At 41.8% G+C, this 26,201-nt stretch overlaps 1 protein-coding gene across 2 annotated transcripts in view; it reads right to left on the reverse strand.

Moving 5' to 3' along the window:
- PAPSS2 (3'-phosphoadenosine 5'-phosphosulfate synthase 2) overlaps positions 1-26,201 on the reverse strand; it is a 71,064-nt gene that overhangs the window by 22,976 nt on the left and 21,887 nt on the right. For both annotated transcript variants that reach the window (XM_040362052.1, XM_040362051.1), the window contains exons 2-6: positions 7,345-7,462; positions 5,568-5,803; positions 4,684-4,822; positions 1,200-1,318; positions 899-1,012 (exon numbers count right to left, since the gene is read on the reverse strand). In XM_040362052.1, coding sequence (XP_040217986.1) covers positions 899-1,012; positions 1,200-1,318; positions 4,684-4,822; positions 5,568-5,803; positions 7,345-7,462 — 726 coding nt within the window. The remainder of the gene's footprint in view (positions 1-898; positions 1,013-1,199; positions 1,319-4,683; positions 4,823-5,567; positions 5,804-7,344; positions 7,463-26,201) is intronic.

Consider the following 26,201-nt stretch of genomic DNA (forward strand, 5'->3'; position numbering starts at 1 on the left):
CACAGCAAGTACTGAAACCATGGCATTTATTTCCAAAAGCCATTGGGCCAGATCCACAAAGTTACGTCGGCGTATCTATTGATACGCCGCGTAACTTCTAGGATGCTCCGGCGTATCTTTGTTTTGTATCCACAAAACAAGATATGCCTGAATGGGGGCTAGATCCGACTGACGTACGTCTTAGTACGTTGTCGGATCTTAGGTGCATATTTACGCTGGCCGCTAGGTGGCGCTTCCGTTGATTTCCACGTAGAGTATGCAAATTAGCTAGATAAGCCGATTCCCAGAACGCACGTCCAGCCGGCGCATTTTTTTACGTAGTTTACGTAAGGCTTTTTCCGGCGTAACGTTACCCCTGCTCTATGAGGCGTACGCAATGTTAAGTATGGACGTCGGGCCAGCGTCGAATTATCCGTCGTTTGCGTAAAATGTTTGCGAATAGGGCTTTGCGTAAATTACGTTCACGTCGAAAGCATTGACTATTTGCGACGTGATTTCGAGCATGCGCACTGGGATACCCCCACGGACGGCGCATGCGCCGTTAAAAAAAACGGCATTTACGTAGGGGTCAAGTTGAATTAACATAAAACACGCCCACATCTTTGTCATTTGAATTACGCACCCTTACGCCGACACATTTACGCTACGCCGCCGTAACTTTAGACGCAAGTGCTTTGTGAATACAGCACTTGCCTCTCAAAGTAGCGGCGGCGTAGCGTAACTACGATACACTACACCTGCTTAAAATTACGCCGATCTACGTGGATCTGGCCCATTGAGTATAAAAGAGGCAAACATGTGAATCAATATAAGACTCGGAACACCAGGGTGAGATTTTGCTTTCTGACAGATCCCCTTTAATAGACAGACATGCAGGAAGCTGATGAAAGCTTGTTACCTTAGTGATGTGAACTGAAGGCAAGTTCTCGGCTTCTTTTCGGGCTTCATCCAGTCTGTTCTCGGGCACAAATAATTCATGGACGTCCTTTGTAGCCGATGATGGGACAATAGCCTGTACAGAACAGAAGTATTGTGTATGATGATTGTGCACTCCTTCAGTGTAGTAGCTTTCAACACAACACACTGGAGAGTAATGAGAAGTGCAGAGAGCCGTTATTCCACAGGCACTGAAGATGATGAACACAGAAGGACAGTCGATCAGTTCAAAATCTGCCTGCTGCCTTTCAGTTGTATCTTACCCCCTCTTGCAAAAGCTCCACAATATGCTGGATACATTCATTTACAGAGTTCAGGTTGGTCTTCAGCACCAGTTCTGGAGCGTCTGGTTTCTCATAATCAGCGTCAATTCCAGTGAATCCTACCATAAAAAAAAAGAAAGGTTAGATGTTGGTTTTCAGAAGACATCAATAGACATCCACAGCAAAATGATAAACATCTATTTACTTAGAATATACAGGCAATTGCACTTAATATCATTATCCCATTCTAGAACAAAATCCAGACAATCTTCTAATAAACCCATAGAAATACAGAGCTGTTAAAGAACATTTTGTAGATTACAAAATGCACCTCAAACCGGGTAAGTAGTTCCTTTACAGTAGCGAGTGTTATCCTTTTACTCAGTCAAGGCACCATTTAAAATGATACACAATCTCAAGGCACCCTATTCAAAATATAAAAAACAAAACTAATCGTTTGACATAATTAAGCAACTACCACACATGTAGGCCGCACAACAGTACAGGCGATTCATTTTTACACAGCAATATACCTTTGCACACTGGTAACGACTAGTCAGGGGCGAACTGACCATTGAGTCACTCGGCCACTGCCCGAGGGCCCCATGCCACTAGGGGGCCCCATCAGGGTTGCCAGGCTCAGTAAAACCAGGGACAGTATGTAAAAATCTATGTTTTTTTTAGATCTGTCCCTAATATGTCCGAAACCGACATGCTTTTGATGTGAAAATACCAAGATTTTAGCTGCCCCGCCTCTGCACTGCCTCCTGGCGTGGTGGCCATCTGTAAGCCCAGGGGCCCCATAATCTTCTATTGCCTGGGGGCCCCATGAGTTGTCAGTCTGCCCCTGCGACTAGTATTTAAGCATTTCTCTTCTCCGTTAGTTTCTCCCCCTTGTTCAGCCAACGTAAACCCATTGCTGATGGAGAGAGACAGGGAAGGTGCAAACAAGGTTATCGTCAGACCAGCAGCTGACCTGCATGGTGCCAAAGGCTGTAATGCTGCACAAAAAAAAAAAAAAAAACTTTCTTTGGGTAACAAAAAAAGGCAGGCTTGATCCACGCATCAGCTTGTTGACAATTGTTGGGCAATTTGGGACAATTTTTAGGGATTTTGCCAAGGCACCCTTATAGAATACAGAAGGCACCCTGGTTGAAAAAGTCTGGTTCAAAGCCTAATTTATTTTTACTTTAAATACCCTATTTATTGGCGTATAACACTCACTTTTTTACCCTGAAAATAGAGGGTAAACTGAGCCTGCGTGTTATACGTAGGGGGCTGTGGAAAGTTTTTTTCCTGAAACTTCCCTCTTAAAGTTAGGGTGCGTGTTATACGCCGTTAAATATGGTAGTTTGTTTTGGCCAAGCTGGCCCAAGCAGTTTTCTTTAATAACAGATGTACCTGCTGTATAATCTGTATGTAGCATTAGCTACAGTGCCTTTTCCACAATTTCGTCATGTTACAACCAAGAACGTAAATGTATTTTATTGGGATTTTATGTGATAGACCAGCACAAAGTGGCACATAAATGTGAAGTGGAAGGAAAAAAGATAAATAGTTTTCAGATTATTTTTATTTTTTTTAGAAATAAATATCTGAAAAGTGTGGCGTGCATTTGTATTCGGCCCCCTTTACTTTGATCCCCCTAACTAAAATCTAGTGGAACCAATTGCCTTCAGAAGTCACCCAATTAGTAAATCGAGTCCACCTGTGTGTAATTCAATCAAGTATAAAAACAGCTGTTCTGTGAAGACCTCAGAGGTGAACAAAAAGAATCATGAAGGCCAAGGAACATACCAGACAGGTCAGAGAAAACATTGTGAAAAAGTTTAAAGCAGGGTTAGATTATAAAAAATATTTCACTGTTCAATCCATTGTCCAAAAATGTAGTATGGCACAACTGCAAACCCACCATGACATGGCCGTCCACCTAAACTGACAGGCCGGGCAAGGAGAGCATTCATCAGAAAAGCAGCCAAGAGGCCCATGGTAACTGCAGAGATCCACAGCTCAGGTGGGTGAATCTTTCCACAGGACAACTAGAAGTTGTGCACTCCACAAATCTGGTCTTTATGGAAGAGTGGCAAGAAGAAAGCCATTGTTGAAAGAAAGTCATAAGAGTCCCGGTTGCAGTTTGCGAGAAGCCATGTGGGGGACACAGCAGACATGTGGAAGAAGGTACTCTGGTCAGATGAGACTAAAATTTAACTTTTTGGCCTAAAAGCAAAACAATGTGTGTCGGAAAACTAAAACTGCACATCACCCTGAACACAATCCCCACCATAAAACATGGTGGTAGTTGCTTTTCTTCGGCAGGGACAAGTTGGTCAGAAGTGATGAGGAGATGGATTGAGCAGGGCAATCTTAGAAGAAAACCCGTTAAGAGTTAGAGTACCCAAGTACCTTTCTGCAGCCCATGCCTCATAGAATGTACGTTGGGGGTTTCCTTTCCAAAATGGGGTAATTTTGTGGGCAATTCCACTATCCTGGTGCTCCAGGACCTTCAAGGGTGTGACTGGTCATCAGGAAATGAGATGTATAAATTTATGCTCCTAGAACGCCTGATGGTGCTCCCTGCATTTTAGGCCTTTGTATGTGGCCAGGTGGTGTAAAAGTCTTGCATGTGGTATCGCCATACTCGGAACGAGTAGCAGAATATATTTTGGGGTGTCAGTTTTGCTATGTGTTAGAAATATTTGATGAATTGACAACTTTGTGTAAACAATACGTTTTCATGGCATCAATAATCCCTCATAGAATATACGTTGGGGTGTTTGCTTTCCAAAATTGGGTCATTTTGTGGGTAATTCCACTGTCCTGGTGCTCCAGGATCTTAAGTGTGAAAGGTCATCAGGAAATTAGGTGTAATTTATGCTCCTAGAACACCTGATGGTGCTCCCTGCAAGTTGGGCATTTCTATGTGGCCAGGCTGTGAAAAAGTCTCACACATGTGGTATTGTCCTACTCAGGAGAATCAGCAGAATGTATTTTGGGGTGCAATTGGAAGTATGCACATACTGTGTGTGAGAAATAACGTGTTATGACAATTTTGTGTAACTCGTCCGTGTAATTTTGTGTAACTCGTCCGTGAATGGGGCTGGACGTAATTTATGTTCACGTCAAAACCAATGCGTCCTTGCGTCGTATTAGGAGCAATGCACACTGGGAGATTTCCACGGACGGTGCATGCGCCGTTCGTGAAAAACGTCAATCACGTTGGGTCACAGAACATTTACATAAAACACGCCCCCCTGTTCCAAATTTAAATTAGGCGGGCTTACGCCGGCCTATTTACGCTACACCGCCACAAATTACGGAGCAAGTGCTTTGAGAATACAGCACTTGCCCATCTAAGTTGCGGAGGTGTAACGTAAATGGGTTACGTTACGCCCGCACAAAGTTACGCCAAACTACGAGAATCTGGCCCAAAGACTTTAAATATAAGTCGATGAATACACAATAAAACATTTATTTTCTAACCCACCTTTGATTTCTCCAGCTCTGGCCTTCTTGTATAATCCCTTCACATCTCTGCTTTCACAGATATCTAAAGGAGCATCCACGAAGATCTCGAAAAATGGCAACCCAACCTTGTCATGTACTTTGCGAGCTTCCATCCGATCCTATAAAGGGCACAAGAACCCAGAGTTCTTAGACTTATAAGAATGGACCCCGAGAAACATCAACCATTTTTCTTTTAAAAGGAACACTGAAGACATGAAAAGTACAAAATTCTAAATCAGCGTTTAGGTGTTTAGATTCTCCAATACTGGGACTCTAGGTATAAACAAGGTATCTTTAATGAGGAGACAGATTAGAAAAAAAAACAGTGTGTACAAGAGACTATTGATCTTTCTTCTTTTACATTAAACCACTATGGAGAACCACTTTCTGAAGGAAACCTATACCAAGACATTTGGAGGCTAGCACTGCCTAACTCCTTCTCAAATTGCTGGTTGTTTGGCTGCCTCAGGCTAGAATGCTGGTCTAAAACAAGCTTGCAGGTCAGTAAAGTCAGAATGAATTCAGAACTTATTTGAATTTCTGATCACAGAAAGTACTGAAGCCATTGGTTTAATATGGCATCCAAGCAATTTGAATTTCCAAGTGCGGTCTCCATTAATGGTTAGTACAGGTATTAAGGACATTTTATACAGTGAATCTTATAAAATTAGTAACATTGCAAAGTAAAGACATTCTCTTGTCAAGTGCAGGTTAAAATACAATTACCGTATATACTTCTACAGAACGGTGTCATCACCCGTAGCAGCTAAAGGGATGCCCGATATCGTTTGGGCATGTTATGATCACGTGTTACATGGAGCAAAACGTACATTTGGGCTAAGCAGACCCCATGTAAAGTAATACCTTAGCATAAGGAGAGATGAAGCTGGTAATGCACACCAGACCCGCATCGGCAAAGAGTTTTGCAACCTCAGCAATACGGCGGATGTTCTCTTCTCGATCTTCAGAGGTGAAGCCCAGGTTTTTGTTCAGTCCATGACGAATGTTGTCACCATCAAGAGAATAGCATGGAATGGCATGGGACACTAGGTATTCTTCAAGGGCAAAACCCAGCGTTGTCTTGCCAGCTCCTGACAAACCTGTAACAAACAAAGCATATCAACTACACTGGACAAAAACACCAAGCACAGAGGTCAAAACTGAAGATCAAAGGTCATCGATTACCCTGGGAATCATCACCCCAACGTCCCCTAGCTGCAATAGCTTTGCAGAACAATGCTTCTGGTTTCATACTGTAGAAATGTCCCAGCATGCCGCAAAGCTTTTAACATAGTGTTACAGTCTTTCTTCTGCAGAAATGTTTTTTTGTGATTTCGTATCTACATACTATCATATTGTCACAAATGTCATTATTTGATGTAGAAGACAAAAAAAGAAAGAAAAAACAGAACCATGAATAGATACTTCAAGACGTGGGTCAACAGAAGGCACCGTTGCTCCAATACAACAACATAGCCAAAATAGGTGGTGCAAATATTTCCAACGATGGACATTAACCAGGAAATCACTATTTACGACAAGGGACTGTTTCAGCTTTCTATAGTATGTATGGATCGGGTACGCAAGGTACCATGCCTATTTGGTGGCTAAAGCTGGCAAGAGACATATGAAGGTAGCCAGATATGTCACACAAAACTGTCTTTCGTTTAGTACCACATTCCATTACAGTGGTGGCTGGTGGGTTCTTCTTTTAAGGGGCAAACAAACCCCCCCCCCCCCCACCCGGTGGCATTGACAGTAAACCCCACTATGAGGGCAGTCCGGCACTTATCCACTTGTGTGGCAGGCTGTGGTGTCCTCTCCAAAAGTGCGGGCATCGGCAGCTCCGTGCGTCTCCTCTTCCACCAAAGCGCTAGGCATCCAAACAGGATCGCCCGAATCTTTGGCCAATCAAGAAACGGGTCTCACAAACTACCTCCTGATTGGCAGGGAGGAACTTTAATGTGAAAATAGCGAAAATTCTGCTTAATGCTTAAAAAAAAAAAAAAAACAACAACACACACCCCCCTCCATAGTCCATAGCACTGATATGTAGATCAGGGAGCTGGACGCATGGACGGAGGGGGCGGCGCCCCGGTGCCCTCTATGGATGGGCTGCCACTGTTTTATTACCAGCCTAGTCCACAGTGAGCAATAAAGAAAATGGAATGGAAAATATCACGGTGCCCATATAATCTTGTCATTATAGAAATAGGCCTTTTGTAAAATGCTGCCTGACAGGGTTTGGTTTTCAGGCGATTTTATTTTTTCACAAATGTAATTGCAGCCCATTGTTTTTAATGTGCCTGTACACATGGACGTGCAAATATGTTTTTAGGCATATTTAGAGGCTTCAAGAGATTGGGCTTAAAATAATTTCATTGGCCAGAATGCATCTAGTGTTCAGGCGTGTTTAGATGCATTTAGCAGCATCAAGCATTTTTTCTGCCAAAACCTTTGCTCCTGAACGCATGGCAGTGGGTATTTTTCCAGCCTCTAAAAAACTCTGCCACTAAGTGCTGCTAAAAGCCTGTGTGTGCATGGACTGGCATTTAAAAAATGCTAAACACCCCTAGAAGCAGCTGCAAAAACATCCGGTGTGCATGAGGTCTTAATGGTAGAACACAGAAAGCCACCTTACCTGTCAACCAAACGGTGCAGCCTCGAAAACCCGCTCTGGTGCCAACAACTTGGCCTCTCTTGTTCCTACTCACATGGTGAGATTGATACACCACATTGGTGGACTTCTGCAAATGGCCCTGGAAAAAGTAGAATAAAGATAAACATATTTGTGGTATCCATTATTCTTGAGAGGAGTTTTTCATATTTATAGCAAAGCATTTTCGTCTTAAAAAAAATATATAATTGGGTGAACTCCCGCTTTATCTTTTCCCCTTAGATTCCTGCTCGTTTTGTCTAGGGGAATCGGCTAGTTGTTTTAAAATATGAGCCGTACTTACCGTTTTCGAGATGCATCTTCTCCGTCGCTTCCGGGTATGGGTCTTCGGGAGCGGGCGTTCCTTCTTGATTGACAGTCTTCCGAGAGGCTTCCGACGGTCGCATCCATCGCGTCACTAGTAGCCGAAAGAAGCCGAACGTCGGTGCGGCTCTATACTGCGCCTGCGCACCGACGTTCGGCTTCGTTCGGAAAATCGTGACGCGATGGATGCGACCGTCGGAAGCCTCTCGGAAGACTGTCAATCAAAATAGGAACGCCCAGTCCCGCAGCCCATACCCGGAAGCGACGGAGAGGATGCATCTCGTAAACCGTAAGTACAGCTCATATTTTAAAACAACTAGCCGATTCCCCTAGACAAAACGAGCATCCATCTAAGGGGAAAAAGTATATTGTACGGGTGAACCTCCGCTTTAATATTATATTTATAATATATTAATATTAAGTCTATAGAGAAATCTGCTCGTTAAACTTCTTTAAGTATACTTAACTATCTCTGGGCTTTTCTGATGGCTACAATATTAAGCAAAAAAAATTAAAATTGTGTACAGTAAAACCTTGGTTTGAGAGTAACTTGGTTTGAGAGCGTTTTGCAAGACAAGCAAAATGTTTTAATATATTTTGCCTTGATATACAAGCGATGTCTTGATATAAGAGTAGCGTCATGTCACAACTGAGTATAAAAAAAGAAGAGAGGAGGCTCCAAGTGTAGCAAGATGGTTACATTTAATGAAGGTACAACATTTAGCAACTTAAGAGGTGCCTCTATTCTATTTTATACCCTGTAAAAAAAAAATGCTTTGATATACAAGTGCTTTGGATTACAAGCATGTTTCTGGAACAAATAATGCTCGCAATCGAAAGTTTTATTGTATTGGAAAAGTACTTGTTACGTTAATGAATGTATAACCCTTTACATAGGGTACGCGTTTCATTGACACATTACTAAGTTTTATATTTAGCGTCATCACCCCAAGGTTAGTGACCTGCAAACACTGGAAGTAGGATCACCAACATTCAAGGGGAAAAAAAATAACACAAAAGATGGTAGAATATAAAAAAGATAAGAGGGTCATAGTTCTCCAGGGCTGTGTGAGAGTTCATTGAACTGGCAGAATAATTTACTTGAAATACTAGGAAAGGAGGTAGAAAGTCCATGGGCTTCAAACGTATTGTAAATAAACTGATGATGCACTACATGTGTAATGATCTCAGATCGATTCAGAAACAAACATTGGCCACCAGTGAAAACCTACTATAAGAAAAACTAAACTAAAATAGTGTAACCTGGATTGTACTATACTAGGAATGCACTCATGCTTAAAGTGACACAGAGATCTTTTATAAAAACAAAAACACTTTTTAAATATGCATTCTTAAAATTAAAAACTGCCTTCAATTACTCTTCGCCTCCTTTCAAAATTTCCAAATTCCTTTTTTTTCTGCTACTGTGATCTGACGTCCCGTTAGAGGGTGGGGACGTACGTCCCCCATGGTCCCACCATGTGTAGGAAGGTAGCCACTCCCTGTTGATGTCTCTCGACATGCACAAGGCTCCTGTGGACTATGGGATGTATAGTGTGCATAGAGAAGTGCACATGACTGGATTGCTTGTTCCAAACAAATGGAAGTGAGGGGGAAAGGAGAGTTTCCACAGCCCACGGAGGGTGCTACAAAATAAACACGGTAAGAAACAATTTAAAGACAAAAGGAATTATGGGGTACACGGATTATAAATGATGTAATATTTGTCTTCCTTCTATTGCATTAGTATCATTTATGTGTGCATATAATCAGTAAAAGGGGTAATGGCATGAAGGTGATAATGTGAGGTAATGAACTGATAAAGCAGTATACTGACCTAGGCTGTTGTGTAAAGTAACGTATATCAGATCGTTTTCATCTTTATGTTCAGGACTAAAGATCAGGTCAAAGCCCTATCCAGGATGATCGCTGATATGAGTAAGAGATATGGTTTTCTTTATTAGCCTGGGTTTACACATATATATGCAAATTGGATGCGTTTTTAACCGCATCCAGTTGGCATAATGTGACTGCGAATGGCTTTTAGGGCAGCCGGTTCACACATGTGCGGGGTGGCCGCAGTGTGGTTTAAAAGGGGTCCTGTGCGTTTTGGGTCCGGTTCAGGTGCGATTTAAAAAAAATTTCACCTAAACTGCTGCTGCATATGTGTGAACCCAGCCTTAGACACTTCTATGTTCTACGGGGCACTATATCAGCTAGAGGGGCTCCCAAGATAATACTGCAATATAGGTCTTAGGTTAAAAGGAATGTTTGGCCTTACCAATTTATATTTTTCAACCTACAATCAATTAGCTTTCAGGTTTTATTGTCAAAGCTCAACCAAATGAGCTGAAGTTAGAAGCCGATTGGCTACCATGCAGTTGCACCAGATTCTGAGTGCTCCAGTTTTATTAAATCTCCCCCAATGGTTATGCTTTACTGCTCCATTAAAAACCTCCAAGAACGAAAGATAGGTTTGCTGAGCCCCAGGTTAAAATTTATATATTTATATATATATATATATATATATATATATATATATATATATATATATATATATATATATATATATATATATATATATATATATATATATATATATATATATATATATATATATATATTTATTTTTTTTATTTTTTTTGCCCCCTGTCCTGTGTAATGTGCATTGTTACTGAATCCTTTGTAACTGCTGGTAGGCAGGGGGTTCTGTCAATGACAGTTTACCATTCTGGGATAGGTCAGTTTAGTAAAAGATTGTATGCCTATTGTGACAATGCTATGCCCTGCCACTTTGGAAAAAAGGGAGCATACTCCATGAAGGGTTCTCACTGACGCAGATCAAGGGGCTCCAGAATGTCTATGATATCAAGAGAAAACAGATTTCACAGTTTTTTGGGGGATTGCCAACTCCCACATTAGGTGCTGGAGTCTGGAAGCTTCGAAGAGTCTTTGGAGGGATGAAGCCTTTAAAAGCTGGTCATCGATGGTTAGTTTTTCATTCAAACTGACCCGATTCCTCCATACATTCAAGGAGGATAATGGAATCCTCCTGCATTGTCATTTTATTCAAAGAATTCTCTGCCGCAAGAATGCACAGACCACCTCTGCAGTCTATACCCTACAGCGCTGATCAATCAGAAATTTACCAGCCGGGTGCTTGTACAGAAGATCAATGGTAGATTAATCGTACAACCACAGTACCCATACATGGGTCGAACTTCGGCCAGTCACTGCTGTACACGGCCGAATTTCGATCCATCTATGGGCTGCTTAACCCTGTGTCTACAGCTTACAGGGGATGAGCATCCCGAATATGCAGATGTTTACAGTCTTTTAAATGAGGAGTTGGATGTCATTCAGGGCTCCTTTCAACTTCAGACAAGCTGCTGCAGGAGCGACGTATGTATGCGGAAGACACTGGGAGTGTGTGTACCCTGGCCTCAAGGAGAGGTGACGGAGATAAGGTAAAGTGGCAAGTCTGTGCAAAGAACCGGCTCAGGAACTACAAAGTCTGGATAGTCAGGATGTTGAAAGATTTAAGTTCTGACGTGGAACAGCCCTGCAAGGGTAACCCTGGGAGTTTTTTTTTTTACTTTTCTTTTAAATAAAAGTGGGCCAAAAACCCTAAAAATGTACTTCCTTGGCTTATCTGAGCTTGATACTACACTTTAGTGAAACCCCACACAATATCATAATATGCTTATATGACCACAAGTAGTGGCTTCAGCTTAGGGAACCGCTCACACGTCAACAAAAATGAAAGTCAGCATAAAATAGGTGTAGTTGATCGATCACTCACAGGCCACAAAAAGTATATGAATGATAAGATGGTATTATGTAGTTTATGTACTTTGTAATACTTTTCATGGGTCCAGTACAAGTTCATGTTAAAGGGTAAGGCTCAGTTCACACTTGTGCAGCTTTGGACAACAAAGTCGCATGACAAGTTGTTCCCCATGTTTTCCAATGATAATCATTCACTTCAAAGTAGTTCATGCACTACTTTATCCGTCTTTCATGCAACTTGAGGGCCAACCTCAAAAGTTGCATGAAAGTCATACAGTGCAACAGTTGTCCATTAACACAAAGTCAAAGCCAAAGTTGTATCTTAAGTTGCACCCATCCAAAGTTGCGTCATAGTCACATCAAAGTTGTTCCAAAGTCAGCAGCAGAACTTTGGAGTCGTACAAGTGTGAATGGAGCCTTACTCCACTTTCTTGGGGGAAAACATCTAAATATATACACACACACACACACACACAGTAAAACATCTGCAGTGCTGTGATTCTCTGTAAAATGCAATGCAATATGGCAACCTGGAGATGTTCTGTATACAGATGGAGTACAGAACGCCCCCTGAATATGTCATTACTCCCATACAGATTTACTCTGACATGGACACAAACAGCTTTCTTCAGAAAAACAAAAGGAATCTGCAACGAAAGTTTTTTTTTTTTTTTTAAATCCTTGCAATGTAAATAGATCACCCAAAAGTGGAGTTACGGTTTAAAGCTCCACTCCTGGGGAAAAAAATACCCTTGCAGTTGGGCCTCGGTTGTTGAAGCTAGGAGTGGAGTAATAAGCTGTAATACATAGGCTTCTTCTACATGACCCGTCCCTGCAGCTCTTCTCTTCACCACTCCAGTCTGTGGTCGCATTATGCATAACCTTGAATCTTATTATTACTATAGAATGCCCTCAGTTTCAGGAAAATATCTTGCCGATGAACGCAAGTTCATTGACATTCACCTTCGTCTTGGCTCAGCCATTGAGGAAGGACAAGTCACCTGTGAACTTCTTGAAGATGCTGACCTAGAGTTCACTGAACTTCAGAGCATAGCAAGGCAAAACACATTATCTTTTTTCAGCATGACGCAATTGGGTCACATTATGCATAACCTTGAATCTTATTATTACTGTAGATTGCCCTCAGTTTCAGGAAAATGTCTTGCCGATGAACGCAAGTTCATACACATTCCACTGACATTCACCTTTGTCTTGGCTCAGCCATTGAGGAAGGATAAGTCACCTGTGAACTTAAGATGCTAACCTAGAGTTCATTGAACTGCAAGGCAAAACACATTATCTTTTTTCAGCATGATGTAATTGGTTACTAGAATACTGCATTAAGACAATAAAGAAATACTATAAACAAAGTCTATAAAAATCACCTCATCCTTTATGTGATGGAACACTGGGTAACTATGACAGAGGTTATCTTATGGTGGTTCTAAAACCTTAAGGTTTTTCACCTTAATGCATTTTATTTGGGAAAAGGTAATGGAAGTTTTTTGTTAACTTTATAAGGATTGTGCCTTACATTGTAATTGCATTTGGTACTTGTTTAGACTGTCATACAGGAGCCAACATTCCGTCACAAAGAAATTCACGGTTTTGTTGTCAAATGTCCAATCGTGTGTATGCAGCAGTAGGCCCCTTTTACACTGGCGGACCGTTCAGGTCGGCACTTCAGATTTTTTCGGCGGACCTGAATGGACGCTCCATACAACTCTATGGAGTGTCGGAGGTCAGTGGTGACATGTCCGCTTACATCCGATCCGCTAAAAATCAGACGTATGTTGATACGTCGCCATCCGTCCTATCGGATCGGGTGAGATCTGATGAAAATGGACCTGTCATCCGCCGGCTCAGCGGAGATCAATGGAGAGATCTCCCACTGAGCTGGCGGACCGCTGCAACGGATCCGTCTCCTTATGGAAGGGGCCTTATTTAGCAATACATATGACAGTTCAGTGGTTGCATTTAACCTGCTATGCAGGCAAGGCAACTCAAATGCAGTCAATCATGCGCATGCTGCATTGAGACTCATACAAAGCGGTCCTCATTTTAACTGAATTTCTAAGCTAAAGCTGAATTAACTGGGATAACTTAGTTCATGATCTTTAAATACAACTAAATAAAGCATTTACAGATTACTGAAAACACCACATCTACATTAGAAAAAAAAAATCTTAGAACAATAACTTGGCGTGTTCATGTGGAAAGATGTGAATGTGCTTTTATCACAATCAAATGAACTTGTTCTGTAATGTGGACGACATTACAAAGCAAGTCCCTCTGACTGACTACTTTCCTAGTGGTTCGGAGAGACTCTATTGACCTGAAGTAGTTTAATGACATTTCATTTCGGATCTCAACTTTTCACTTTAATGCACTATTTTCCGAAAGAAAGGTTGAAAAAATTTGACAAGACATCCGATGCTTTAAATTTAGGGCAATGGCCATACAGTTCAATGAACTTTACTAACAAGGAATGCATCACCTTTGACTTTGGATTCTTCACAATATGGGTGTGCTATGTGCACACCCCATAGAAAGAAGAAAAAGTCACACACTTGTTAAAGATTTCCTCCACAAGCCCCACACTACTCCTGAAACACAAGGATTTTTATGGCTTTTCAATCTTTTTATTACAAAATAATTGGTTATCACTAGGGTTGTCCAGATACCGATACCAGTATCGGTATCGGGACCGATACCGAGTATTTGTGCTAGTACTCGTACTCGTGCAAATACTCCCGATACCAAAATAGAATACTTTTTTTTTTTTTTTTTTGTGACATCGAACACAAATTGGATGGCACTGATAGGTGGCACTGGCATTGATTGAATGGCACTCATAAATGGATGGCACTGATAGGTGGCACTGGCATTGATTGGGTGGCACTGATGAGATGCACTAATAAGCTGCCTCCCTGCACTGATGCACTAATGGGCACTGATCTGCACTGATAAGTGGCACTGGCTAGCTGCACTTTTGGGCACTGGCACCGATGAGCTGCACTGACAGTGATCACTCCTTCAATGATATGTAGTTTTCCAGTACCGTATGCTAAAAAACAGCCCCACACCATGATGTACCAGTTCTTCATAATTCTAAAGAAAATATCTTTGGTCTGTATTGTGGTTTGAAAACGGTCACATGACATTAAAAAAAAGTATCGGTATTCGGTATCGGCGACTACTTGAAAAAAAGTATCGGTACTTGTACTCGGTCCTAAAAAAGTGGTATCGGGACAACCCTAGTTATCACCACTTCAACATTCACCACCCAACTATTGTATGAAAAGCGACAATTTAGTACCCTTTTTCCCCCTCGGACAGCACTCCTCACTGGGTGTAAAATACTGCACTATAGCCACAATAAATATAAAAAAGGATTGTCTTTTCGGTATTCAAAATTACAATTGTTAAATTAACACAAAATTTGTACCTACAATTGGCCTCACAAGGTTCATATTTCAGCAGATTCCAATGCATCAACAGAAATTCAACCTGTGGGTGACCCTGCCAACAAACTTCAATTGAGAAATCGAAGGAGCTGGGTTGAAAAAAAGCCTGCCAAATATTGACTGTTGACAGGCTTCCAACGGTCGCATACATCGCATCACGATTTTCCGAAAGTAGCCGAACGTCGGTGCGCAGGCGCCGTATAGAGCCGCACCGACGTTCAGCTTCTTTCGGGTACTCGTGACGCGATGTATGCGACCGTCAGAAGCCTATCGGAAGCCTGTCAATCAAATAGGAACGCCCAGTCCCGAAGACCATACCCGGAAGCGGCGGAGAAGATCTCTCTCTAAAACGGTAAGTACGGCTTCGATTTTAAAAACAAACTACCCGATTTCCCTTGACAAAATGAGCATCAATCTAATGTTAAAAAAAATTTTTCGGGTGAACTCCCGCTTTAAGGGGGACAATTACTGGAACCAATCCCCTGTATGGCTCTCTCTGCAGCAGTTGAAAGCTGATGGGAGGGAAATGAGAAGAAGACAGCTTTCAGCTGCTGTAGGGAGAGCCATTCAGGGGGATTGCTTCCAGTGATTGATCAAAGTGAAGAAATTGTCATCCGAGCACCAAGGATTTCTTAAATGGGATTTATTTTCGTGGCCCCATGATAAACATACAGTAATGTTTCAAAGCCACACCGGCCTGACGAAGGGGCTCTGCTCTGCGTGGCTCTGAAACACTGCTGTAGGTTTATCAAGTGACCATGAAAATAAATCACTTTCGAGGAATCCTTGGTGTGCCGATGACATTCTCTTTACTTTGATCATCCACGTTTTCCAGCCTATGGTCATTTCAGCACCCAGTATTACTGAATAGCCAGTTTCTTGAATGTGTGTGTAGGGAATATTGTGCCTGTTCCAGTTATTGTCCGCCCTGCTGCACTATTCACCCTCCCTGACCAATCCTGCTGGCCCGGGCCCCTTACAGGAGGACCGGTGGTACCCCCTTATCCACAGCCCTGTATAGATGCAATATAACCAGGGACGTTAAACGTTTATACCTTTTAACTAGAATTTCATGTGATTGTCTGGAAATCTGGTCAGAGTAATCTGTTCTGCTTGGCCGGTCTTGAGATTCACATACCCCTGCCAGGCAAAATCACTTTTTCTTACCATAGTTACAGTGGTTCTAAAGTCTAAACTGCTTTTTATCTTAATGCATTCCCTGCATTAAGGTAAAAAAAAAAAAAAAAAACACCCCACTGTCCCTTCCCCTCCCCATGCCTAAACACTTAACTGGCTCCTGTGACTGTTCCAGTGCTGTTCCATCTGCAGCAGCGCTCCTTCTCGCCCTTGTCTCAGAAGTCACAGGCAGCAGCAGGAGCCATAAGCTTCCGCTGCTGTCAGTCAAACTCCTGTGAGAAGAGAGCAGGGTGCGTAGATTACCAACATGTGCGTCTATGGACCTCTTAGCATCCGGCTTGCTATGAATGCACTATTAGGAAAGAGGATCGGAGAGCATGCCAAAGAAGAGACTATACAAAGCCCGCCTCTGTGGGAAACTTGTAAGAAAAGAAATGGCTGCACATCCAGGAATTCCAAGGAATGCCTTTTATAACTCTGGTACAACAGGTGAAGCCCAGGGCAGGTTAATCAATAGATTACTCAATAGTTTTGATTATTTTTACATCAGTTCGGCAAATTTCAGATGTTTCAGGGACTTTGTGGTTATTTTACAAGCCCAGTGGTAGCAGTTGCCTTTGAATTTATATCAATTACATTTTCAACTTTAAATCTTGAAAATATCAACATCCACAATCAAACTGCCAAATTATAAACAAAGATATTTAGGACCATAAAGTGAATCCTCACCATGGTACAAGGGAATCGATCTGTGTGTATAGCTAGTGTTGAATGGAATTTTCCATGCATTAACCAGAATCTTATTACTACTGTAGATTGCCCTCAGTTTCAAGAAGGAGATCCCTTGCTGATGAACGCAAGTTCATACACACCTCTTCGTTGACTTTCACCTTTGCCTTGACTGACTACTCACAACAAATCACCTGTAAACTGCAAAAATAGGCTGACAGAGTTCATTGAACTTCACTGACTTGGAAGGCAAAGCAAGTTATCTTTTTACTGCCTAATGAATATGGGTCACTAGAATACTACGTTAAGACAAAGAAATTCTATAAAAGGAGTCTATTAAAAAAAATAAAAAAATCACATTATCCTTTTTATGTGACAGAACATTGGAAATCCATGACAGAGGTTATGTTAATTGAGAGAAAAGAACCTTTGTTGTACGTCTCTAGGTGATAAAATGTTTTCAGCTCAAAAAATAAATAAATTATAATATATATATATATATATATATATATATATATATATATATATATATATATATATATATATATATATATATATATATATATATATATATATTATACACACACACACACACACACACACACTGAAAAACTGTTAATTTAAAAACCCATTCATAATTTCTTTCCTTATAAAAGAGACACAAATCAGATGATTCATGCAGATGAGATGAGGGGCCAAACCTATAGATTTGCATTTTAAAAATCCAGGTGCGCTTTAATTTTTCATAGGACCGGCGCTCCGCGAACTAGGCTGAAGCCGCGGCCACGCCCAAAAAATCCTGCCCGCAGCTTGCCGCGATCCAGGGAAAAAGCTTCCTTTTCCCGGGATCTCGGCGGATTAGGCCGAAGCCGCGGCCTCGCCTAAAAACTTAGAACCGGCGCATTGTCCATCAGGAAAGAAAAACTCAATTCGAATTGTAAATCGAGTTAAAAAAAAATATAATAATATATTAATAATAATAATAATAATAATAATAATAAATTTGCAGATTTTTTGGGGGGGGGGCCCAGCTCTAGGTGTGGTATATATACGTAGTTAAATTGGCCCAGCTTGGATATTCCATACCTGCCCGATGGCCCTGGAAGCTGGATATAATAGACATTGCTAATCCAGTGATCTCCACTTGCTTCTGTGTCCTGTGCCAAGAAGCTGCCCTGCTGTATTCTAAAACACAGTGGGTTGGGCACTCGGCATAGGCACCATTCAGAGAATGCTTTGCATTTTCTGAAATAATGCAAAGCATTCTCTGAATGGATGAGGTGAAGAGCAGGACATCACCACCCTGCATTTTCCAGTCAGAGATCGCCTTGCATTCCCGTCTTGCTGACCTCCATTAGCTCATGGTGAGGAACTGCTGTGATAAGCTCCTGTGTATCTGATGAAGAAGGGTATAACCTTTTGTTAGGCTCCTTTCACACCAGCAGACCGATCAGGCCCGCCTGTCAGTTTTTTTAAGCAGACCAGATCGGACCAGATATTGCCCTCTATGGATCGGCAGGTGTCAATGGACATGTGTCAGTTGACATTCGATTAGATTCTATCCGCTAAAAACAGACGAATGGGGATCCATTTCCCATCCATCTAGCAGATTGAATCAGATGGCCATCGGGTGTAAATGGACAGGCGGTCCATTTAAATCGAATCGCTCACAGAGGACAGCGGGCTTTGTCCCCTCTGTCTAAGCAGAGTAGACACGAACAAGCCATCCACCTGCTCAGCGAACAGATTTCCCGCTGAGCAGGAGGGTTCCTGGAGCCCACGCCATGTTAAAGGGGCCTAACCTGGAGTTTCTGGTGTAGTTCAGTAACCCAAAACCGATGAAGCAAAAGTCCCCTTTACCATCTCATTTGATCATCTAATAGAACTTGGCAGCTGGTTTTCGACTGCCTTTTTATGCAGGAAAAATTCAACTAAGGGCAAAACAACATTCATCATGATGTGCAGGCATTAATAATGAATGCTACAACACCGAAACAAAATGGTTGTACCCACAGATGTCCATAGTACTATACAAGTCTAAGTACTGGGGTATGTGTATTATTACTTAAATCTTGGTGTGCTTTGTGTAATTCTCCCAGATTTGTACAGTTATCCAGTGTTAAACATTGCCTTTGGGCAGGAGCTTCCTTTAATAAAGACCACTCACTGCATACTGGTCTTGTCTCCGCCCCCTCCTGTAGTTTTCTGCAACCAGCCTGTAGTTGGTGGAGCCTGCTGGGCCCCTCCTACAGCTCTGCTCTCTGCACAGGCTATGTGAAACACAGTGATAATGCCAATTTTACAAGGTGATATCTGGGCTGGCAAAGGCACTTGGTGCACACAAAGTGTATTCATCACCTTTGTGGCTATTGAGGAATTTATGTGCCAGAGTTCAGCTTTAACTCCTTCCTGCCAGCCGTACGCATATATGCAGCCTCGGCTTTCAGGGGTTATACCAGAATGATGCCCGGAGCTGCAGGCATCATCCTGGTACCGTTTTTGTTTTAGAGCGGGCAGTTGGCTCTTTAGGGATAACAACCGATGCGGCTGAAAGCGGCTCAGCTGTTATACCGGAGAAGCGAGAGGGGCTCGTCGCCTTCCGCCGCTCTTACCGGGCCTCCCGTCCCACCGGAAGACCCGGTCCATGATCCGACACGTCCACTGGCAAGAAATAGACTGGCACGGAGCCGGAAATGGCTTTATTCCAGTCTTCTCTCTGTAAACACGGAAGAGACGTCACAACGTCACTTCCGGTTTACTCGGCTGCCAATGGCGCGGTTTAAAAAAGACAGTATTCAGAATCACCGTTTTGGTGATCAGAATACATTGAAGTGTAAAGGAGGGATATAGACCCCTGATCCCCCCATAAAGAGTACCTGTCATCACTTATTACTGTTGCAAGATGTTTACATTCCTTGTGACAGCAATAAAAGTGATGATTTTTTTTGTTACCTTAAAAAAATTAAATAAATAAAAATATTATAATTTAAAAGCGCCCCCCGTGAGCTTGCGCAGCAAAGAAAACGCACATGTAAGTCGCACCCGCACATGTAAACAGTGTTCAAATCACACTTGTGAGGTATGGCCGCGATCGTCAGAGCGAGAGCGATAATTCCAGACCTCCTCTGTAACTCCAACCTGGCTGGTAACCATAATTTTATAAAGCGCTGCCTATGAAGATTTTTTAGGTACCGTAGTTTGTCGCCATTCCACAAATGTGCACAATTTCAAAACATGACATGTTGGGTGTCCGTTTACTCGTGTAAAAGTGTATTTTTCCTAAAAAATTGCATTTGAAAGACTGCTGTGCAAATACAGTGTGGCATAAAATAGTGCAATGATCGCCATTTTATTCTCTAGATTCTCTGCTAAAAATTATATATATATATATATATATATATATATATATATATATATATATATATATAATATAAATGTTTGGGGGTTCTAAGTAATTTTCTAGATTTTTTTTTTTTAACTTGCAAGCAACAAATGTCAGAAATAGGCTCAGTCATGAAAGGGTTTTAAACAAGAATAAGGACCTTGTATATGAAATGCACAAGACCGTTTGGCACATTCCAACAATTTACTTCACCAAGATGTTACACAACAGAGTGGACTTTAGAGACACCACTTTACTACTGCACACTTTACCCTCTATTAGGTTTTCTTCCACCCCAAATAATTTATTGTTGAATTGTTCCTAGAAAAAGCAGAGAACTGCTGAACATTTTGTTTACACTGGCATGGGCCACCCGGGAGAAACAAGATTTCAATGGATTCCAAATGTTATTTGATACTGGACCTACTGCTGGTAATTCTCGCATTGTTCATTGTGTGAAGCAAGAAATATAAGATACTAAATTTGCTGTTCTCTCCCTAAATGGAATGCAGCCATTTATACAGTTAGGAGCCAGTTAAAATGGCGGTCGTTGCAATACTTTCTGTCACACCATATTTGCGCAGCAGTCTTACAAGCGCACTTTTTTTGGGAAAAAATACACTTTTTTTAATAAAAAAAATAAGCCAACAGTAAAGTTAGCCCAATTTTTTTTTATATTGTGAAAGATAATGTTACGCCGAGTAAATTGATACCCAACATGTCACGCTTCAAAATTGCGTCCGCTCGTGGAATGGCGACAAACTTTTACCCTTTAAAATCTCCATAGGCGACGTTTAAAAAATTCTACAGGTTGCATTTTTTGAGTTAGAGGAGGTCTAGGGCTAGAATTATTGCTCTCGCTCTACCAATCGCTGCGATACCTCACATGTGTGGTTTGAATACCGTTTACATATGCGGGCGCTACTCACGTATGCGTTCGCTTCTGCGCGCAAGCTTGGCGGGTCGGGGCGCGTTTTCTGGCTTTTAACTTTTTTAGCTGGCTCCTAGATTCCAAGCAAATTTGTCAAACCCTGCCTTGAGTTAATGATTGCTTTCTGATAAAGAATAAAGGCTTGCTTAAAGCTGAACTCCAGGAATAAGAAAAAAGGGGCTCCACCCATATTGCAAGGATTAAATGGTTGTTTTTGCCTAGGGTACCTTTAAGCAATTTTAGTTACCATATCCCTCACTCACCCTAAGCAGTAAGTGGCCACCTTTCCTCTGATGCTCTGGAAGGTTGGTATGTCCTCGGTGTCCTCATCTACAATACAGGACTGATGGGACTGCATTGCACGTGATGTCAAAGCTGAAACTGCCGGCAAAAGTGCCAAACAGAGGAGGCTTCAGGGGAAAAGGGAAGGTGGAGCTTGCAGAAATGAGGTTTAGGGTAAGTAAATGCACTTTTTACTGATGGTCTCCAAATTGTGACCACGGGGCCATATGTGGCCCTTTGCTAGCTTTTATGTGGCCTTTGGGACATTATTTTATCCACTGATACCAACAATGGGGTATAATAATTCCCTTCACTGACACCAACGATGAGGAAATGTTTTTTCCCCCACTGATGTCGGGACCTTCTCTACTCCCAAAAGCCACAGTCTGGCCCTCCTAAAGTCTGAAGAACAGTAAACTGGCCCATTGTTTAGAAAGTTTGGACCCCTGCCATAGGAAAACATGAGCATTTAACCCTCGCAATATTTTGTGGAAACCAACACAAGGGTATCCCCCCCCCCCCATTTTCCTGGAGTTCAGCATTAATAAGACAGAAAGCACTGAAGTGCAAAATGCAGCAACCCACAACTGCACCTCACATTAATAACCACCACCTTATGGACCAGAGCAATGTTTACATATCTACTACTAGCCTGTTTATTCGCCAAAAACGTTGTCATTACTTAAAAAAGAATAGTAATGCGAACATTGCCTTTCTTTTGAAAATATCTTCTTGCAAAAAAAAAATAATAATTCTATTTTGGTTTAAGAAGTCAATTTTCTATAAATAAAAAGTATACATTTTATTCACAAATTTGTCCCAAAAATGACACTAAAATGTCTATTATTTAGCATGGCAAAGTTATTTGCAAATGAACTAAGCAGCTAGAAGCGAAAAAATAAAAATATTATACACACACACACAAACACACACACACACACACACACATATACATTAAAAAAAAAAAAAATAAGCAGAAAAATAATAGCTATGGCGATAAAGAGAATGAGTTATTTAGGTCAGATTGGGGTTGACTACAGGTTAATAAGAGGCTAAATAGGAATATATATTTTACTTCATATAAGGTTTCTTTACCTGACGTAACATGAGATATACATTTTGACGTAGGCTCCACCTATGTAATACATAGCAATTCCTGGCTGTTATTTTGACAGCTGGCAATTGTCATTAATTGCTGTGGGGGAGCCATAAAAAGGGAGAGAGAAGCAGGAGTTTTTTTTAGCTCAAATCTCCAACGTTTAAAGTAGCGCTAAACTTACATTTTCTTTAATCCCTGTTCCCCACTGGCATCTTCTTCTGGATTCTGTTCTTCGGGTGTACTCATTGGCCAGCGTGGGATGACGTCACTCCTGAGCATGCACAGGAGTCAATCATCCCAGCACACAAGGACCATGTCAGCAATGTAAGCAATGTCTGGTAAAACTAGCGTTCGTAATGGAGATGGCACATTTGTCACGCTGTAACGGACTGAAAAGCACAAGGCAAATCGTCTCTCACCAAACTTCTACTAACACGACTGGTATTGAACTTCCCTTTAATAGTGCCGTTGTATGTGACCGCGTTCTTTCCGACAACATTTATGTGACCGTGTGTATGCAAGACAAGTTTGAGCCAACACCCGTCGGGAGAAAATCCACGTTTTTTGTTGTCGGAATGTCCGATCATCTGTACGCGGCATTACAATGGCAACGTACATATTGCTCTCAATGCACAATATCTTTGAAAGGTTCATTCCAACCAAAAACTACAGCTTACCAAAGGCCACCAGAATTACAGACCACAAATTTGTTATCTAGGAACACTGCCTTGTCTGTGCTTTTCATGACTGGTGTGTATTTCTGGTACTAAACACGGCCATCTTATTAAAAAGATCAAAAAAAAAAAACACGGCCATCTTCTATCTTCCTGGAGAATGCTCATCAATGATGATATCATCCTCCATAGTTATATTTGTGTCTCACACCTGAAACATGGTCCCTCAGCGCATGTCCACAACACCCCCCCTCCCCCATTACAAAGCTTATCCTCAACCAGCCACCACTCAAGAACGTTTTTGGCTGTGAGATGCTTCTTGCCAACAGCCAAATTATATCTTTTACGTGAGAAACAGTCGCGCCTACACACCATCAGTTAAAAAACGATTGTGTCAGAACGTGGTGACGTAAAACACAACGACGTGCTGAAAAAAACGAAGTTCAATGCTTCCAAGCATGCGTCGACTTGATTCTGAGCATGCGTGGGTTTTTAACCCATGGTTGGGCCTACTAACGATCGTTTTTTTTCCCATCGGTTAGGAATCCATGGGTTAAATTTAAAGCAAGTTGGCTTTTTTTTAACCTATGGTTAAATAACCTATGGGGCCCACACACGATCGGTTTGGACCGATGAAAACGGTCCATCAGACCGTTGTCCTCTGGTTAACCTATCGTGTGTACGAGGCCTAAGAGGATAGCGTGTGGAAAGTCAACATGATGAGACCATAGATGCTGCGTCCATCAATGTAGCACAGTGCAAAGAGAAGCCAACACTACAATGAGTCCCATCCGGCTCGTCAGCCACAAGATCCAGGCGGCAGCATATGTTATGAAAAGCGGCCCATTTTCACTCCCACATATACACAATTTATTTCCCAAACTTCCGTTATATTATTTTATTTTCCAATCAGAGTATTGTTCCACTATAGTCAGTGAAGACGGCTAGACACAGGGAACTAGTGATGTGGCAATATGGCGTCTGTATACATTTATTATGTTTAAAGACAAACACAACTTATTACTCATAGGCAAGGCAAATGAGTGCACACTATGAGTTCTTTCTTTCCCTACTTCTCCCCTGGCACAAGCAAGCATTTACTCGGCGGGTCTGCTGGCTGCTGTATGCTTATTCATATCTGCTGCTCATTTTAAGACTTTTAGAAGGAAAAAAGTGACTAAGAATGACTAACAGCAATGTAAATTCCTCTTAAACACAGCACACTTTTGTTTCTAAATAAGTGCTGCAGACAGGCGGTCCCTATATACATGATCTATAGCAAGCTGAGCAGCAACTCTAGGCAAAAAAATAAAAAAATAATATTTAATAAACAACTATTAACGCAATCCAGAAAACAATGCAATTGTGCTAATGTTCAACTCTATAATCTGAGCTCCCCCAGATTCATTGCAGGCGGTGCAACCTCCCTCTTATGCGTCGTACACACGGTCAGACTTTTGACCGCGCAAAAGTCCGCCGTGGGTCGGAAGGAATGAAAGAGAACAGCTTCTCTATCTAAAGGTCCGTCGGGCTTCCGGCAAAAAAAAAGTCAGATGGAGGCTACACACGGCCGGACTTTCCGGAAAGTCCGGCCATGTGTACGAGACATAACTCTCATATATGTGTGTGTAAGGCTGCAGTGGGCTCAAAACATAAAAAAATAAAATAAAAACACTTGTGCCTCTACAACCACTTTAAATGAAAGGAACAGATTGCTATCCTTTTGCTATACAGTGGGACCTCGGATTACGAGCATAATCCGTTGCAGGAGACTGCTTGCAATTCAAAATACTTGCATATCAAAGCGAGTTTCCCCATTGAAGTCGATGTAAACGAAAATAATTTGTTCCGCATTGACTTTAATGGCATGCAATACCGCGTGCGGCCAGAGGTGGGTGGGGCCGGAGAGCCTCGGAAACAGCCGAAAGGGCCCGAGGACAGACCGGCTGACCTTCGGCAAACCTCTTGAAATTTGTATTTCTGAGTCTTTCCGAGCGGCTCCGATCACCTCCAAACATCGCCGCTCAGCTCCAGCGCCCCCCTCTGCGGGCCAAATGCGGTACTGCACACGGCTTTGGCCTAAATCCTTCTTTGTATTGCGAGACAACATTCGCAAACCTAGTTAGGATTTTTCAAAGTACAGTGCTCGTATTGCGAAACGCTCATTAACCGCGTTACTCTCAATCCGACGTTCCACTGTATATAAAACGTTTTTGTGCATTTTACACACGCCTCCATTCATCCCAACAAAAGCTGCATTTCACTGGAAACGGCACAAGAATGCAGTAAACAGGATTTATTTATTTTTAAGTCAGGGGTGCGAACATTTTATTTTTTTCACTGTTTGGTTTTCTCAGGTGTCACTTGATATTCTTCTGTAATAAAATGTTTTGCTTTATTAAAGTGCCACTAAACACACATCATATAAAACCATCAATAAGTGGTGTATTACATGCTGCTCTCATTAGGAGATTCATTTTCTGTATTCTGAAAAAAACCTGGCTGGTCCTGCTGTTCATTTCCCCAATTCAGCTAGATATTTTGAAGCTGTGGTGGCAGCTCTGCACAGTTTTCAGTGAGTTTCTATGTTGAGCATTTCCTCCCTATCACATCTGAGCAGCCCATGTGATTATAGAGTCATGCATGTATGGGTATACACAGTGGTCAATGACAGCCCACTCCCTCCCTCCTCCTCCATGCCCACTAACCAGCTAAACACAACAGGGCAAGATATTGCATGTGGATTAATGGAGGCTTTACCTCCCTCCTATTCTAAAAACAAGAAGGGGTGTGACACAGCCTGTGACTGGCAGCAAAAATGTGTAGATACTTCTGGTAGAAATATGCTTCCCTACAGACAGGCTGGGATAGAGCTGGGCCATGTAACAGCTGTACATCATTTAGGAAAAGAGGTTTTTAGATTTATTTTTATTTTTTTATTAAAAAAATGACAGTACCATCTTTGTAAACATAAAGAAACTTACAGTACCATCATCCACATACGAAAATAGAAGGAACAATGTAAAAT

Source organism: Rana temporaria, chromosome 8 (genome assembly GCF_905171775.1).
Source record: "Rana temporaria chromosome 8, aRanTem1.1, whole genome shotgun sequence".
Taxonomy (NCBI): Eukaryota; Metazoa; Chordata; class Amphibia; order Anura; family Ranidae; genus Rana; species Rana temporaria.